Source organism: Callospermophilus lateralis, chromosome 14, assembly GCF_048772815.1.
Source record: "Callospermophilus lateralis isolate mCalLat2 chromosome 14, mCalLat2.hap1, whole genome shotgun sequence".
NCBI lineage: Eukaryota > Metazoa > Chordata > Mammalia > Rodentia > Sciuridae > Callospermophilus > Callospermophilus lateralis.
Window position 1 is genome coordinate 43,863,877 of NC_135318.1, and position 17,571 is coordinate 43,881,447.

The window sequence follows — 17,571 nt, forward strand, 5'->3', positions numbered from 1 at the left end:
CTAAGCAACTCAGTGAGACCCTGTCTCTAAATAAAATACAAAATAGGGCTGGGGATGTGGCTCAGTGTCTGAGTGCCTCCGAGTTCAATCTGTAGTACCCAATAAATAAATAAATAAACAAGTAAATAAAAAACCTAATGTTAACAGGATTATGAAAATCCAGTATATCCATGTTTTGGTGACATTGAAAATTGACTCAGTATTTCTAGCAAACAATTTGTCAGTGTTTAATAAGAACTCTAATTACAGTGTCAAGTATGCAAACAGTATTTCTTGCATATTTTTATGTATCAAGTAAAAGAATAAATTGAACTCAAAATAGCATCCATCGCTAATTTTATATGAAAATGTGTGTGTTAACATATAGAGTAGCAAATTTTGAATAAAATAAATAGAATATAATCATTAGACTATTTCTTCTATAGAATTGATTAGTGTTCTGGGTTTTATATTTAGAAGAATCAAAAGAACTCAGAGTTCCAATGTCTTTAGAGCAAAGGATGAGCAGAGTCTTGATTGAAGACATTAATTATGAGATGAATTGGTAGTGATGAGCTGGTACCCTGGTAGCTTGCCTCTGCATTTTAGGGAGCTCACCCCTCTCCTGGACCTATTAGTTTTAGAGAAGAAAGAGCAAGAGATTGAGTTTAGAAATCCCTCCCTCAGAAGGCCACTCTTCAAATGATTGTCTGGGTAAGGAAACCAAATACCCCAGGAAGAGAGCAGCTGATTCTCTTCCTGCTTGTATTGTGAGCAAAAAAGAAATTCTTAGATGTGAAATATTTCTTTATAAGAGGAGCTTTTCAGACTTAATAAGAAAGTCTATTTTCCAGATAACGATCACTAGGGAAAAGCCCATTTATTCAGCAAATATATTATTTTTGATCATGGAGAATTACATTTTTGTTTTAGTGGTTAAGAATGATGTTCATACATCAATGGTAGAAAGGAATCTAGTTGGAGGTTTTGGAAAGCACTAATAGGAAGGACTATTTAGGAAAGCTTCCACCCAGGTCTGTTGTGTGTGATTCATCGCCAGGAATGGTTACATACAGGTGATTACTGATAGCTGATGGATCCTTGAGTTCCTATGGCAAGGCTTGAAAGAGTCGAGGTCTCTTTGGCTTAATTTTTCTATTAATAGCATTTTGTGTTACAACAATGTAACTTTAGACTTAGATCTCTTAGCCAAGACTGAAGATGGCGAGTTTGGTGGCATGCCCTGGCTGACAGTCAACAGTGGCAGATCCAGAGCTAGAACCCAGGTCTCCTGGCTCTCAGTCCAGCATATATCCACCAGACCCAGGTTTGTCAGCTGGCAAGAGGTATGCAGAGAATTCTCTATTCTTGGTCCCTGGGACTTCTCCTGCCCCTGCCTTCCACCAGAGCATTGGGTGAGCTCACTCATTTCGCCGCTGCACATCCCCACCAGCAGGTGTCTCCAGCTGTCCTTTCCATCCTCAAGGTTAAATGTGGAGAAGTACCAGGATGCACAGAAACTACCACTGGAACAGTCCCCTTGCCCAGTGAAAAGAGACCCCTGTTCTGGAACATCCCTGAATCACACACTGATCTGAAGTAGGAACAGGGGCAACTCTACCTCCCTTGTGGAAACTGATAGAAAGTGGGTAGCTAAGTCCAAATCACAAGAGACTGTTTAGATTTGCCTGTTTAACCTCATAAACGAGGCACCCACAGAACGCTCATTGGTTATCTGGCTGGTAGCCCATCTGTGTGCCTCAGTAGCCCTACAGCCACCTGTCTTTTATGAGTCATCTCCTTTTGGGGGTCTCACAGAGACCTGCTAATAGTACTTTGCCTTTTGTTAGAGAAATAAATTGTTCTGGAAATATAAAGCAGACAAATGATGTGAAAACGAGGCAACAAGTAAACATTTACACAAAAGAATTTATTCTATTCTTGGCCACTTTTCCAAAACAAACAAAAGATATTTTAACCAAACATCCCTTGCAATATGATCCATAATTCTGGATTACATGGACAGGAGTGAATGTATATTAACTAGCTCACTTAATGGAGCAGCTTTTTTAACTCTTGGATTTATTATCACTTTCTAAGGAAAGGGGAATCCATCTTTATTTTTGTGCTAATGGTAGCAAAAGTGCTTCTCCATAAATAGAAGACATATTAAAATTCAGCCACATAAATATTTTCTAGCCTGAATATCATATGTGTGTGTACATATATATTAAAACATTTATAGACTAATACTAATTTCCATAAGAGCACATCTAAGACTAACCTGATTTCATTGTGTTCAGTTATAGAAACCTATGCATTTTTTATGAGCTCAGAATAGGAGGACCAACTTGTAATTGTCTGAATAAAAAATTTCTTTCTAATTTGCCCTTTACTGTTGACATTAAGTGCCTTAGAATTATTCCTGGACTATGTCACAACCATCCATAATTAATACACACTGTGACTGGAAATATTTGAGAGGACATTACCTAGACTCTAAAAATATGGCCAAAAATTAAAAAAAAAAATAGCCGGTCAGAGAACAATAGATATTCAAAGCTAAGATCAAGCCTCTGCAGGGGAAATGAGAACCAAGAAGAAAATAAAAAGGTAAACAATCATATTCCAAACTCTGTGGCATGCCGAAATAGTTTACGCCTGCAGAATACAAGAACAAGTTACCATTTCTGAAGAGATGTGTGGCTATTGAGGTACCTCTGGGATGGTACCGTTTCTCCCATTGCTATCTATAATCAGGATATTCTTGTGGGGGGTCAAGGTGGTATAACTGTGAGGATAAGCTAATTGAGCCTTGTAGAAATTCTAAAATTCTCCCCCCTGCTGTTTCCACATTAGCTTACTGTTTAGCCTTCTTCATAATAAAACCTAAAAAACTTGGTGTGAATATACTTTGTATACAACCAGAGATATGAAAAGTTGTGTTCTATATGTGTAATAAGAATTGTAATGCATTCCACTCTCATATATAAATTGCTAAAATTAATTTTTAAAACTGTCATTTTAAATATGCAAATACTTGTATCCCACGAAGGGCATATTAATATAGCTCCATGGTTTTGAAAAGACAGTCTGAGAGCTGGAGACATAACTCAATGGTAGAGTTTTTGCCTAGCATGCACAAGGTCCTGTGTTCAATCCCCAGCAACACCCCCCCACACACACACACTCACGCACACAAAGACAGCCTAAAGAATAGAATTAATGAGTATTTTAAAAAGACATTGAATATTTGTGCAGTGTTTTTGGAAGGAATGATAATTAAAACAAAGTCTTTATAGCTATATAAGATGGCACATTTCCGTATCACCTTTGGGCATATCCTGTATTTGTCATCGTCCTCATTAGTGTCACCAGCACTGTCAGCAGTCACCAAAAATCAGCTCAGTGCGACAATTATGAAGGAAGCCTGATACAATTACTATGAGCCTTAAAACAACTTATGGTCTAAAAAGGGAGAGAGAAAATGCCAAAAATAAAATCACCAAACACAGGGGCACACTAACAGAAACATAATCAGGCCATACCAAGAGATAAGGAAAAAGTAATAGTGTTGGTAGGGAATGGGATGTCATTACCAGTTCTTCTCCCATATGCATGAAGAGAGACTTTGCCCAATTTAAAGCCTGATAACATTTAAGCATAAGGAATTATTATGATCAGTTGTTTACAGTAATCACCAGGTAGTGATTTAGTCCTGTAGGAAAGTTTTAATGTCTGTATCTAATACTCTTGCTTAGTAGCTTAAAAGGGTTGACCTAACCCTTAAATCCTTGCCTAGTCCTTAGTTGAAGTTTGGGGAGGATCTGGGTTAAAGCAATTTCTTCTGTTCCCTTATTCTCCTCCTTCCTCCAGGCAAGGAGGAGCAGCTCCCCATTCCATTTGGTTAGCAGAGGGTCTCTGGCATAAATAGGGGCACTCAAAAGGTGGGCATTGGTTGGCACTTGAGGTAGGGTTGCCAGATTTAGCCAATAAAAATGCAGGAGGCTCAATTAAATTTCAAACAGACAACAAATAGTTTTTTAATATAAGCACGTTCCAGGTAATATAAGTTTAAATATACAATACGATATAAATACTGCATGGGACATACTTATACTAAGAATCTATTCATTATGTATCTGAGATTCCAATTTTACAAAGCTTCCTTTATTTTGCCTGGCAAACCTAATTTGGAATGTACCCCAGGTCTGCTGTTAAAACTAACAATGAGTGGACCAGTAGACGCAGGAGAAGCAGTTTATCACAGATTTGTTTTGTAACCCTAATGGCTGGTATGTCGAGACAAGACCCTGATAAACTGATGCAAAGCGAGCTGGATCACTCATCTCCTAGCAACCGCACAGCTGGGTTGGGGGGAATATTAACCTTGAGATGCTTTTCCTTTGAATCCAGCCTTGCAGGGAGGCAACAAGTAAATGGCTATTGATTGTACCTCTTCTTCTGTCTTGAAAGGAAAAAGAAAATTAATTGTTTTTACTTCAAATTTAATTATACATTCACTATGTTTTAATTTTTTTAAAATGGCCTCTGTCCAAATTCTAGTAAATCATTGATAATATTGAAATAAGGAAAATGTTCATGACATAATAGATGAAAAAAGATTAGATGATGGGTGCACTATGATCCTGGTTTTATTTTTTCAAAGCACATTTATGTAGAGAAAAAGAGTGGTAAGATATATATCAAATGTAGGTCCTAGAAATTGGGAAGGTATTAGCATTCTCTTTATCCATATTTTCCAAGTGTCCTGTGATAAGTGTATTACATTTGAAATAGGAAAAATAAGAAATTAAGACTTTTTAATTGTAAAAATCATCTCTTAAAGGAAACTTAGAAGCTAAATTTAGTTTCTATAGTGCTCTTGCTTTAGAGGATTAAACCAAAGCCAATTTTTTTAGAGTTGAAAATAGACCAAGAGTGACAAAGCCAAATGTCTCTTCCAGGGAATGTCAGGAAACCTGTCAGTCACTAAACAGACAAGCGTTTTTGTTACTTACCTGAGAAGCTCTGCCATAGCTCTGTGTCTCAGATTGAAAGTGGAATCAGCAATGGACTTCAATAACCAGTTATGATGCATTAGGGAGTTTGACTATTGCTGGTCACGCGTTTCATCCTCTAAGGTCCCTTCGGATATGATATTTCTAATGTATTTGAGCTTAAAATAATTTAAAGTCAATTTTTTGTTCCTCTTTACAGTATGTAAAATGTTTTGATTTGTCCTGGAAGAAGCAAGTCACTTGACATTTGTGTTGTTTTCACACAGCTGATGGAAAATGCCTGGTGTCGGTTGGTTTAGACGATTTTCACAGTATTGTATTTTGGGACTGGAAAAAGGGAGAAAAGATAGCTACCACAAGGTAAGAAGCTGCCCTGATCTAATGGTCTCCCGCTGACATCACGCTTCAGTAACAGTTGATAGTTTTCATTCTCTGGTAAGATTTCATCTTCTCAGATGAAATTCACCTAGCAAGCTTAACACCCGAGCGAAAACACTGCTCTGTTTCCTGGTGCCAACCCTGACGCAGAGCAGTTAATGTTTGTGGTGGGGAACTGGAAAATTCTGAAATGCTTTCCAGAGAGCTCTTATCACTTGCAGTTTTTAGTAATTTTTGTGTTATCTCTATCAAAGCTTTTTACCAGCAGCAGAAAAGCAGTTTTTCTCAGGCGTTCTGCCTTGGCCCTTCTTTTTCCTCTCTGTCTTAGCATCTGTGAAGGATTGTCAATGTCACTGGAGTCAGAAGCACCATTTGTCAAGAGGCTGGGGCCTGCTGGAGAGGAGGCCCCCGTCGTGCGCATCTGCCACGCGCTTTCCAAGCAGGCAAATTGTTTCCCTAATCTCCCCATCTTATAAATAGACTCTTCAAAACCAACTGCTGTTTATAGACCACCTGTCCTCCCTTACCCCGGCCTCCCTCCCTGCTGAATCAGCACGAAGTCCGAACATTACTTTCCACCCTACTTTCATGTAGCTCAGCCATGTGCCCAGCCCTGGTCAGAGGTCAGAATAGTTGGCAGCAGAGGCCTAGCAATACAACTTGTTGTCCAGGCACAGAGTCATACCTCCCGACGCCCTTCCTTCCATTACTAACGTCCTGTCTGTCTTGCAGAATAAAAGCATTTCTAAGTTAATGGTCTTGAACCCCAGTATTCACTTTTCAAGTGAATACTGTCCTAGACAACGTTAGATGATAGGAGAGGGGAATTTTTTTTGGCAATTCAGTTTAATGAATGAAGATCTGCAGGTTGCTGGAAACTGAGCAGATGGAGCCCTGAGGACTCCAGCTGACCTTCTTGGGAGAAAAAGAAAAGCTTTTCTGATGACTGCTATCGGGACGGAATTCTTGGCAGCAATGGTGGTTCATAAATCTGCCCACCAAAGTGGTTTCTCTGTCTTTCTTTCTAGAATCCCTCACTGTTGTACATTCCCCTCTGGATTTCCTAATCAGAACTTCATTTTCCTCTTAGACTACCAAATGATGAATTTTAATTTAATATTCTTGGAAACATACTATCTGCATTTACAGAAAATCTTAGGAAAAATACACGTCTGCATTTAAAAAGCAACAAATGCAGTTTTTCCTGCTAGAAAACACTCTTTGAGTGGCTCATCAGTTATATGCCAGACATATTAATAGAAATAGAAGAAATAAATATTTCTTTTTTTAATATATTTTTTTAGTTGTAGATGGATGGATACAATACCTTTATCTTTATGTGGTGCTGAGGATAGAACCCAGCACCTCACATGTGCCAGGCAAGCAATCTACCACTGAGCTATAACCCCGGCCCAGAAATAGAAGAAATATTTCTTAACATTAGAAAGCATTATCATATGCTTCGTGTGAAGTATCATGTCTATGTAATTAACATACAGAGACTTAACATTGTTATGTTAATAACAGAATTTATATTTGGAGTTGTTCCCAAGCCTTATGACCCATTCCAAAAACAGGAAACCTGCAGCATTGGCCCCAGAGAACATTCTTGTAATTATGGCATTAGCCAGTGCTCTTTCCCAGGAGAAATGTCAAGGATTGCTAAAATTCTGTAAGAGCACTAGATTGCAAAATAATTAATAAATAATGTACACAAACACCTATTCATGTAATATAACAATAATATCTAAATAAGTATGTAAATAACCAACCAGAGAAATAAGTAAAAATTCTATTTATGGCATTAACTTGGTATGCCGGACTAGATAGAAAATTTTTTAAAAAGAAAGCATATATCATATAATTGGGTAGAATATCATTTCTATAAGCTTTAAAGAAGTGACAGAAGTAATGCTGTTGTGAAATGATCCCTTCCTGACTTTGGGAGTCCTCTTAGCTTCGAGGGGGCCTAATTTATACTTAGAGAAAGGCTGACTCTGACACCCCTTTTTTGCACTCTGTGTCTTGGTCACTGCCAGCCTTACCTCCAGCCAGGCTTAATTACAAACCTGCTTCTGGCAGGCTGTTTTGTTCCAGCATGACATTGTTCTACAGTAGTGCCACCACCCAGGATGTGAGCCATCCATGGCTGAGATGGTATTGCAGGCAGTGCTGCTGGGGCCCAGGGCTACTGTGTGCCCACTGCACAGTTCTGCCCTTTTATGAGTAACCCCATGGAATTGGTGCATAGCGATCTTGAGATCTCCATGAGATTGACCCAATCTCTTTGAACATGAGCTCTGTGTCTTTGCCAATTTTCATTAGTGATTTCCAGTATCTCCATTACAAATGGAGTTTTTAGTCTTTTTTTTTTCCTTTTAAAAGTTGTTTGCTTTATAGTCGAGTATACAAGTAGCCCATTCAGAAAAACCAAGGCCAGTCTCTTCCAAGCAATAGTTAAATAACCTAATGTCAGTGGCCATCATGGCAGAATCATGAGAATATTAATGAGGCTCCTCTGTGCTCCTTTATTTGGATTTACTTTCTCTGGTAACATGATTAGGAGGGCCATGACTAATTATTTTTGACATGCTTAGACCCAGAACTTTGAACATGAGGGATCTTAGACAAAAGTATACAATTATTGAACTGCTAAACAAGAATACTTAGAATGTTCATCTGAAATGGTGTTGCTATGAGAAAGCTTAGGGACAGAACGTGGGCCCACAGACAGCAGTGCTACACCAGAACTCTTCCGAGTGAGGGATCCCTGAAATAAAAGTGCTTACAGAGCTAGTACAGATGCTAACCAGACACAGGACCAGGTCCTCGTACAAGACTGTAACAGATAGCTCTAAGTCCAGTAAACATTTTTCTAAGAACATTTTTATAATGAAAATTTGGGGAAAGAAAGCACAAGTTGCTTACATTGAACCTCTGTTGGCTCTCGATGAGGTGGGAGGGTGTGAATGACAGCAAGCAGGAAATGCTTTGGGATAGGATAGGACATAAGGAAAAGCCATTGTTGCAGTGGCACCTAGAGGCTCCTGATGGGATTCAAGGTAATGTTTGAACCTAAATTCGAGAATGCGAAATTGTCTTTGTTGTTTTGGTCCCTTAGCTATTAGCCAGCTCATCTCTCCCATCTGTCCTCCCCTCCATCCTCCCAGCTCTTGTAATTAAATTTCGGACATCTCAATTTCTTTTTTTCCTGTGATCAGCAGAACTTCAGAGTAAGACTTTTCTATATTCGTTACATTGGCTTAATCTATTTATAGATGCCTGACCTTACATACATTTAATGGATATGGTAGAGCCTCCTGAATAGTTTATTGGCACTTTAAAAATGCCTTTTAGAAGTGCACACCTTCCAGTCAGAACCCTTTCATTTGCATGGATGCTCAGTGCTGTGTGTGATTTTGTTTTCTGTCTTTCCATGAAAGTCATCCATGAAGAGAAGACTGAATGTCTGACTTATCTCCAAAACAGATTTAAAATGTGCATTTTAAAAATGTACATCTCTTCTTAAAAATAACATGTTCTCTGTTTTCAAAATAAAACATAATCATTAGAGAAAACTGAGAAAGCACAGAAAGTCACCAAGAAGAAAATGAGAATGGTCCATAATACCCATACACAGCCATGGTCAACATCTTAGCATGTATTTTTTCTCAATTTTTTTTTTTTTTTTTTTTTTTAGTTGTAGATGGACATTTATCTTATTTGCTTTTATGTGGTCTTGAAGATCGAACCCAGTGCCTCACACATGCTAGGCAAGCCCTCCACTGCCGCAGTCTGGCTGGGCACAAACCACGAGCCACTGAAGCAGGAACAAACTTTATTTTTGAACTCCACCAAAACACTTCACACACGCTCCCGGGGAATTCTCCCGAATGCCATGTGGCTCCTCCAGGAACCAACAATCGGAAATATCCTCCGGAAATCCCTCCTCCTGCACTTCCCCAACCAATGAGAACTCTCTGGGAATCCCCACGAGAACTCCAAAGTAGCGTGAGAACTGCAAAGTAGCGGCGAGGCGGATATTAATGCCTCGCCTGTCAATCAATACTATTGGCAAAATGCCAGGGGCCATTTCCACTCGGCTGTGGCTCTCAGCACTCCACCACTGAGCTACACCCATAGCCATTTTAGCATGTATTCTTAATATATATTCTTCTAGTATTCAGATTTATTCATGTGTGGGCTCTGTAACTGGATTTTTTTTCACATACTAGTATATCATCTCACTATCTTCTATGTTACATGGTTATTTTATTTTCTAAATCATTTAATATCTGTTTTGGATGGGGTATAAATCAAACATTCCTTCAGTCTTCCCATTATGGACGGCCTTCATAGAAAAGATAGAATCTTTCACAGCACTCTCTATGCCAATGAAAGGGTTACAGTGGAAGATAGGGAACCCAAGCTACCCAGCATGGCCTTGACCATGAACCAGAAGAGGTTCATTCCTTCCCCTCTGTCCTGTGCTTGCTGAGAGGGTGTATGTGGCCCAGCGTGGTAGTTACTTATGACTCAGGCATGAGGAATTGTCTGGTAGCAGGGCAGCGATAACAGTGTTCTACATTCTTAAGTTTACATGTCTACATAGCTCTAAGTTTGGGACTGAAACTGCATTTTTTCTTATATAATCATAAGCCACTTCTCTGCAAATCTAATAAGCATCTGAAGGAAAAATAACAGGTACCCAATCAGTGTTCTTTATTTAGAACATTGGCTAAACATTTATGCGCTAGCATTTGCCAGTTTAGAATTTTAGTCACAACCAAAACAACATTGGTGTTTCTATGACAATGAGAAATTACGTAAAACTAAAAAGTTTCCCTCAAAGATTTTTCTGAATGTTCACCATTGTATAGACACAAGCAAACAAAATTATGGTTTATTTTTTTTCCTCTAGGAAATGTAATTTGTCATATTTGCTTTTAGTTTTCATTTGGGGTCTCCCTAGTTTCTTTCCAAAATATGTATTAATGATTTAGAGTCTGTGGGGATTTTCTGCCAATCAAGAAATCTTTGGATGTTTAAAGTATTTATGGTGATCTAGTGCATTGCTCCTCTTAAGCACTTTTTCTCTTTTATCTAAATCTTTTTTCTCTATGTCCTAATTATTCCTGATACATCTGGTGTTGTATAATGGCTCTAGTTTCCATCTCAACTTTTGACTCTGAAAGAGAGAAAGGGAGAGAGCCCCCAAATACATCCATCTCTTCTCCCCACCTTTCACTGTAGGGCTCACATCCTTGTAGCCATAATAGGTCAGAAAATGCTGATTTTTTTTTCTTCCAGCTTTTTATTATGGAAATTTTCAAAGTTATACAAAATGGAAATAACAATAAAGAATCCCCTTATGTTCATCGCCCAACTGCAATAATTATCAGCATCCTGCAAACTGTGCCCATTTCTCCCCTGTTAGTTTTTCTTTTCTTTTTTTTCCCCCAAGAATATTTTAAATTTAAAGTATCATGTCATTTGGTCTCTACATATTTCCCTAGGCATTTCTGACCAAAAAAAAAAAAAAGGTACATTTTTACAAATCACCATGCCATTATCACAACTAACTATAGCCACAGTCATTTATTTCTTTCATCTATTCCCCAATTCATAATCAGACATTTCTGATTGCTTCAAAGGTGAGAATTGGTTTGTTGGAACAAGCATCTAAACCAGGCCCTGGTGTTACATTTGGTGGTTGTATCGCTTCTCTTTTACTCTATAGCACTCCAAATCCATCTTTTTTCCCTGTCCTATTTGTACTGAGGAATAGGTTGTTTGACCTGTAGCATGTTTCACATTTTGGACTTGATTAACTCTTCAAGAGATCCTTTCAGTCATTCCCCTGCATTTCCTATAAATAACAGTTTCATAGACTTGATTAAATTCACATTTGATTTTTTAAAAAAAACAGATTTATTAGTAAATAGTTCAAATACCTTGTACATTATATAATGCCACTTAAATTATATGGTTTAGTGACTTTTTTTACACATTTATAGAGTTGTGCAATCGTTACTGCTAATTCCAGAACATTTGCATCACCCTGAAAAGAAACTCCTTACATGTTACCACTAATTTGCGTTCTGTCTCTATGAATTTGCCCATTCTGGACATTTTATATAAATGGAATTATATAGTATAAGATCCTTTATGGTTGACTTCTTTCACTGAACATAATTTTTGAAGATTCAGCCATGTCATAGAAGTTCAATACTTTATTTTTTATTGCTGAATAATAATTTATATATAGCAGATTTTATTTATTCATTAGTTAATGGATATTTGGATTGTTTCCACTTTTTTGACCATTATGAATAATATTGCTATGAACATTTGTGTACAGGGTTTTGAGGGAATGTTTCATTTCTCTAGAGTATGCATGTGTGTGTGTGTATATCTAGGGAGTTGAATTGCTAGGTCATATTTTTAATTATTTTTAACATTTTGAGGAACTGACAATGTTTTTTAAAGTAGCTGCCCTTTTGCTATTCACACTAGCAATGTAAAAAGGCCCTAATTTCTCTAATTCCGAACATTTCTTACTGTCCTTTTCATTCTCCCCGTCCTAGTGGATATGAAGTGGTATCTCATTTGCTTTTGATTTTCATTTCTTTGATGGCTCAGGATGATGCACATCTTTTCATGTGCTTTCTGATCATTTTGTCAGTAATTTCAGACACCGACCTCGTATTTTAAAAAGCAATTTTTTTTTCGTTGTAGGTGGACACAACACCTTTATTTTTATGTGGTGCTAAGGATCGAACCCAGTGCTAGGGAAGCACTCTATCACTGAGCCACAACCCCAGCCCAGTGCCCATGTATAATAGGGTTATTGAATGACCCTTATCATGTGTATGCCTTGAAAGTATTTTCCTCATTGGTTTGGGTTTTTAGACAAGAATACTTTATGAATACTTCTGGTTGCATCACGTCAGAAGAGAGGTGATCGGTGAAATAGCAGAAGGTGGGAGTGATGGAAGTGGCACTCCCAGGTGTGAGTGGTAGGGGGTGTGTTATATGTAGAGAATTTGAAAATAATGACTCCAACTAAAAGCCACTTTTTGTTATTCCCACTCGCTGACAATTCTCAACAATGCCAGTGATGGAATTCCTTCCCTCCATGCTGCCCTGCTCCCCCAGCACCACCCTATGGTCCACCACATCCCGAAATGTCTAGCTGCCTATTCAGCTTGACTAGCTTCTGATATATCAGCCTGGTCCTTCCATTACACAGCTTTTCATCTACATATCAACTAATGGATACCCGTGGACAACTGTGGGCTAAATTGACTATTTAAGTAGGGATTGAAAATGGTAATTTTCAGATTCTGTCATTCATTCATATTAGCTAGAATTCTATAAGAGGTTTCCCTCGTAGACTGTTTGGTTTTTCCAAAACAATTCACACAGAAGGTAGTTCTTTAAATATTAGATTTGTCCTTTTTGTCTAAAACTTGCAAATATTTTTCTGTTTGTCTTTGAAGTTTGCTTTTGCGCTTTTCATTATGCAAAAAGGTTTTATTTTTACGTAGTCAAATCAATCTTTCCTTCTACTGCTTTGGGATTTTGAGTGGGATTAAAAAGAAACCACCCATAATTTCTTCTAATCGTCTATGGCTTAATCTTTTACATTTTAGATCTCTAAGCCATTTAGAATTTATCCTAGTATTTATTGTAAGGAAGAGCTCCAACTTGGTCTTTTACCATATGGTGTCCAGGTGTTCCAAACACCACTTATTTCTTTCCCTTTTTGAAAAGACTTTATTTTTTTAGGGCAAAATTGAGCAGAGGGTACAGAGAGTTCCCCTCTACCCACTGTCTCCCACTCATGCACAGGCTCCTCTACTATCACTGTCCCCCACCAAAGTGGCACATTTATTATAAATGATGAACTACATTGACACACCATTGTCATCCAAAGTCTGTGCTTAGAGTTCACGCTTGGTGCTGTCCATTCTGTAAGTTTAGAAAGATGTATATTGGAATCTGTTCACTCTGCTAATATTATACAGAATAATTCCAATGCCCTAAGAATCCTTCATGTTCTGCTTATTCATTCCACCTTCTTTTGACAACCACTAATTTTCTTCACAGTTTTGCCATTTCCAGAATGTCATATGGTTAGAATTATATAGTCTGTAGCTTTTCAGATTTCATTCTTTCAGTCGTCTCCTTCATATCTTATGTGGCTCAATAGCTCATTTTTCTGTGCTGAATAATGTTCTGTTATCTAGATGTACCACAGTTTCTCCATTTACCAGCTGAAAGACATCTGGGTTGCTTCCAAAATTAGGCAATATAGTAATTAAGAGACTATAAACATCCATGTGCAGTTTGTGTGGACTCAAGTTTTCTGCTCATTTGAGTGTAATACCAAGGAATGTAATTGTTGTGTTGCATGAAAAGAATATGAAGTTTTCTAAAAAAACTGCAAAACTATCTTCCAAAGTTGTGTGCCATTCTGCTTTCTACTAGTGATTAGTACTAGTTCAGCCAATATTTGGTGTCAGATGCCACTTACTGTGAAATTTAATCTTTTTTTTAAGACAAAGAAGAACATTTTTTATGATTCTGTCTGTGGGCATCTACTGCCAGCTTGAATGTTTTTTTTTTAATTTTTTAAAATTTAAAAAATTTTTAATTCTCTTTTGTTATATATGACAGCAGAATACATTACAATTCATCTTATACATATAGAACACAATTTTTCATATCTCTGATTGTACACAAAGTATATTCATACCATTTGTGTCTTCATACCTGTACTTAGGGTAACGATGTCCATCTTATTCCACCATCTTTTTTACCCCCTTGCCCCCTCCTTTCCCCTCCCACCCCTTTACCCTATCTAGAGTTCGTCTAATCCTCTCACACTCTCCCTCCCAACCCCACCATGAATCAGCCTCCTTATATCAGAGAAAACATTTGGCACTTTGTGTTTTGGGGATTGGCTAATTTCACTTACCATTATATTCTCTAACTCCATCCACTTACCTGCAAATGCATGATTTTATTCACTTTTATTGCTGAGTAATATTCCATTGTGTATATATGCCACATTTTTTTTTATCCATTCATCTACTGAAAGGCATCTAGATTGGCTTCACAGTTTAGCTATTGTGAATTGTGCTGCTATAAACATTGATGTGGCTGTGTCCCTGTAGTATGCTGGTTTTTAAATTCTTTGTGTATAGGCCAAGGAGTGAGATAGCTGGCTCAAAAGGACTTTCCATTTCCAGATTTCCAAGGAATCTCCGTACTGCTTTCCAGATTGGCTGCACCATTTTGCAGCTCCACCAGCAGTGTATGAGTGTGCCTTTTCCCCCACATCCTCACCAACACTTATTGTTGTTTGTATTCTTAATAGCTGCCATTCTGACTGGAGTGAGATGAAATCTTAGAGTAGTTTTGATTTGCATTTCTCTAATTGCTAGAGATGTTGAACATTTTTTCATATATTTGTTGATTGATTATATATCGTCATCTGAGAAGTGTCCGTTCAGTTCCTTGGCCCTTTTATTGTTTGGGTTATTTGATTTTTTGGAGTTGAGCTTTTTTAGTTCTTTATATGCCCTAGAGATTAGTTCTCTATCTGATGTACAAGTGGTAAATATTTACTCCCAAGCTGTAGGCTCTCTATTCACCTCACTGATTGTTTCTTGTGCTGAGAAAAAGCTTTTTAGTTTGAATCCATCCTTTTATTAATTCTTGATTTTAATTCTTACACTATAGGAGTTTTATTAATGAAGTAGGGGCCTAATCCAATATGTTGGAAATTTGGGCCTACTTTTTCTTCTGTTAGACACAGGGTCTCTGGTTTAATTCCTAGGTTCTTGATTCACTTTGAGTTTAGTTTTGTGCAGGGTGAGAGAATGGGTTTAACTTCATTTTGTTGCATATGAATCTCCAGTTTTCCCAGCATCATTTGTTGAAGAGGCTATCTTTTCCCCAATGTATGTTTTTGGTACCTTTGTCTAATAGAAGATAACTATAATTATGTGGGTTAGTCTCTGTGTCCTCTATTCTGTACCATTGGTCTACCAGTCTATTTTGGTGCCAATACAATACTGTTTTTGTTACTATTGCTCTGTAGTATAGTTCAAGGTCTGGTACAGTGAAGTCACCTGCTTCACTGTTCTTGCTAAGGATTGCTTTAGCTATTCTGAGTCTCTTATTTTTCCAGATGAATTTTATGACTGTTTTTTTTCTATTTCTATAAAGAATGTCATTGGGATTTTGCTTGGAATTGCATTAAATCTGTATAATGCTATTGGTAGTATGGTCATTTTGACAATATTAATTCTGCTTATCCAAGAACAATCTTTCCACCTTCTAAGGTCTTAATTTCTTTCTTTAGCATTCTGTAGTTTTCATTATAGAGGTCTTTCACTTCTTTTGTTCAGTTGATTCCCAAGTTGTTTTGGTTTTTTTTTTGTTGTTGTTGTTGTTGTTGTTGTTTGTTTGTTTGTTGAGGCTATTGTAAATGGGGTAGTTTTCCTCATCTCCCTTTCAGAGGATTTGTCACTGATATACAGAAATGCCTTTGATGTATAGGTGTTGATTTTGTATCTTGCTAGTTTGCTGAATTCTAGAAGTTTTCTGGTGGAACATTTTGGGTCTTCTAGGTATAGAATTATATCATCAGCAAATAGTGCTAATTTGAATTCTTCTTTTCCTATCTGTAACCCTTTAATTTCTTTCATCTAATTGCTCTGGCCAGTGTTTCAAGAACTATGTTAAATAGAAGTGGTGAAAGAGGGCATCCCTGTCTTGTTCCAGTTTTTAGAGGGAATGCTTTCAATTTTTCTCCATTTAGAATGATGTTGGTCTGGTGCTTAGCATAGAGAGCCTTTACAATGTTGAGATATGTTCCTGTTATCCCTAGTTTTTCAAACATAAAGGGATGCTATATTTTGTTTAATGCTTTTTCTTCATCTATTGAGATGCTCATATATGGTTGTTATCTTTAAGTCTATTGATGTGATGAATTACATTCATTGATTTCCGTATGTGGAACCAACCTTGCATTCCTGGGATAAACCCACTTGATTGTGGTGCACTATCTTTTTGATATGTCTTTATATTCAGTTTGCCAGAATTTTATTGAGAATTTTTGCAAAATTTATCTTTTAAAAATGAATAAATACATAATTTTTTTAAAAGTTCATCTTTTCATCACTGATTTAAAATCCTGGTTTTATTATATACTATAGTTTTACATTCCTGTGGGTCTCTTCATGGATGTTCTGTTTACCATTTTCCCATCAGTTAATTCATGCACTACCTGCCATACTGTTTTCATTATGGAGCCTTTATAATTATTTTTTAATATCAAAGAGAGCTACATTTTTGACTTGGTTCTTTTTCAGAGTTTTCCCATTTGTTATTCTCTATAAAAACTTAAAAATGTAGGTATCCAACTCCAGATTAAAAAAAAAACACTCAAATGCCCATTGGTCTTGTTATTGGAATCAGGCTTGAATTTATAAAGTAAATTAAGGAGAATTGAGATAAAAGATCTACTTTTCCTATCCCAGGAGATGGGATATGGTTCTGGTTTAAGTTTGTTATTTTTACAGATGTGGGTTTTTTTCTCTCTCTTCAAGGATATATGTTATATGCTTCTTGTTAAATTTATGCCTTGATATTTTTGTTGTTGCTTATAAATAACTTATTTATACGTCTTTCTTATATTTTCAACTGGTTATTGTATATGTAAAGGTTTTCTCTATTTAATTTTATATTCTGCAAGTTTACTAAATTACCTTGTTTGTAGTCACTTTTACATTATTTTGAGTTTTCTAGATGTACAATTATATTATCTGCAAATAAAGGTAGTTTTACCTTTTTCATTCCAGCTCTCCTGTCTTTAACTTTTTAAATCTTGTTTAATTGCACCAGTTAATAAGTTCAATGCAATGTTAAATGATAGCAGTAATAATCTTGTTCCTGACTCTATTGGGAATGCCATTAAGTAAAAAAAAATATCTGACTTTTGGGTATACACACACATACCATGAATAAGGTACTGTTATAGTATGTTCTATCTTTAACGAAAGGATGATGTCATGGCATGCAACATGTTCGGAGAATCAACCTGCATACAGTTGACTGAGTTTCTCAAGGACAGGGAGTACAGGGAAATGTAAATGTCAAGGCGTGCTAAGTCTGAAAT

At 37.0% G+C, this 17,571-nt stretch overlaps 1 protein-coding gene across 2 annotated transcripts in view; it reads left to right on the top strand.

The window, feature by feature from the left end:
* Positions 1 to 17,571, top strand: part of Eml6 (EMAP like 6) — a 269,171-nt gene that overhangs the window by 172,756 nt on the left and 78,844 nt on the right. For both annotated transcript variants that reach the window (XM_076832837.2, XM_076832835.2), the window contains exon 16: positions 5,267 to 5,360. In XM_076832837.2, the coding sequence (XP_076688952.2) occupies positions 5,267 to 5,360 (94 nt within the window). The remainder of the gene's footprint in view (positions 1 to 5,266; positions 5,361 to 17,571) is intronic.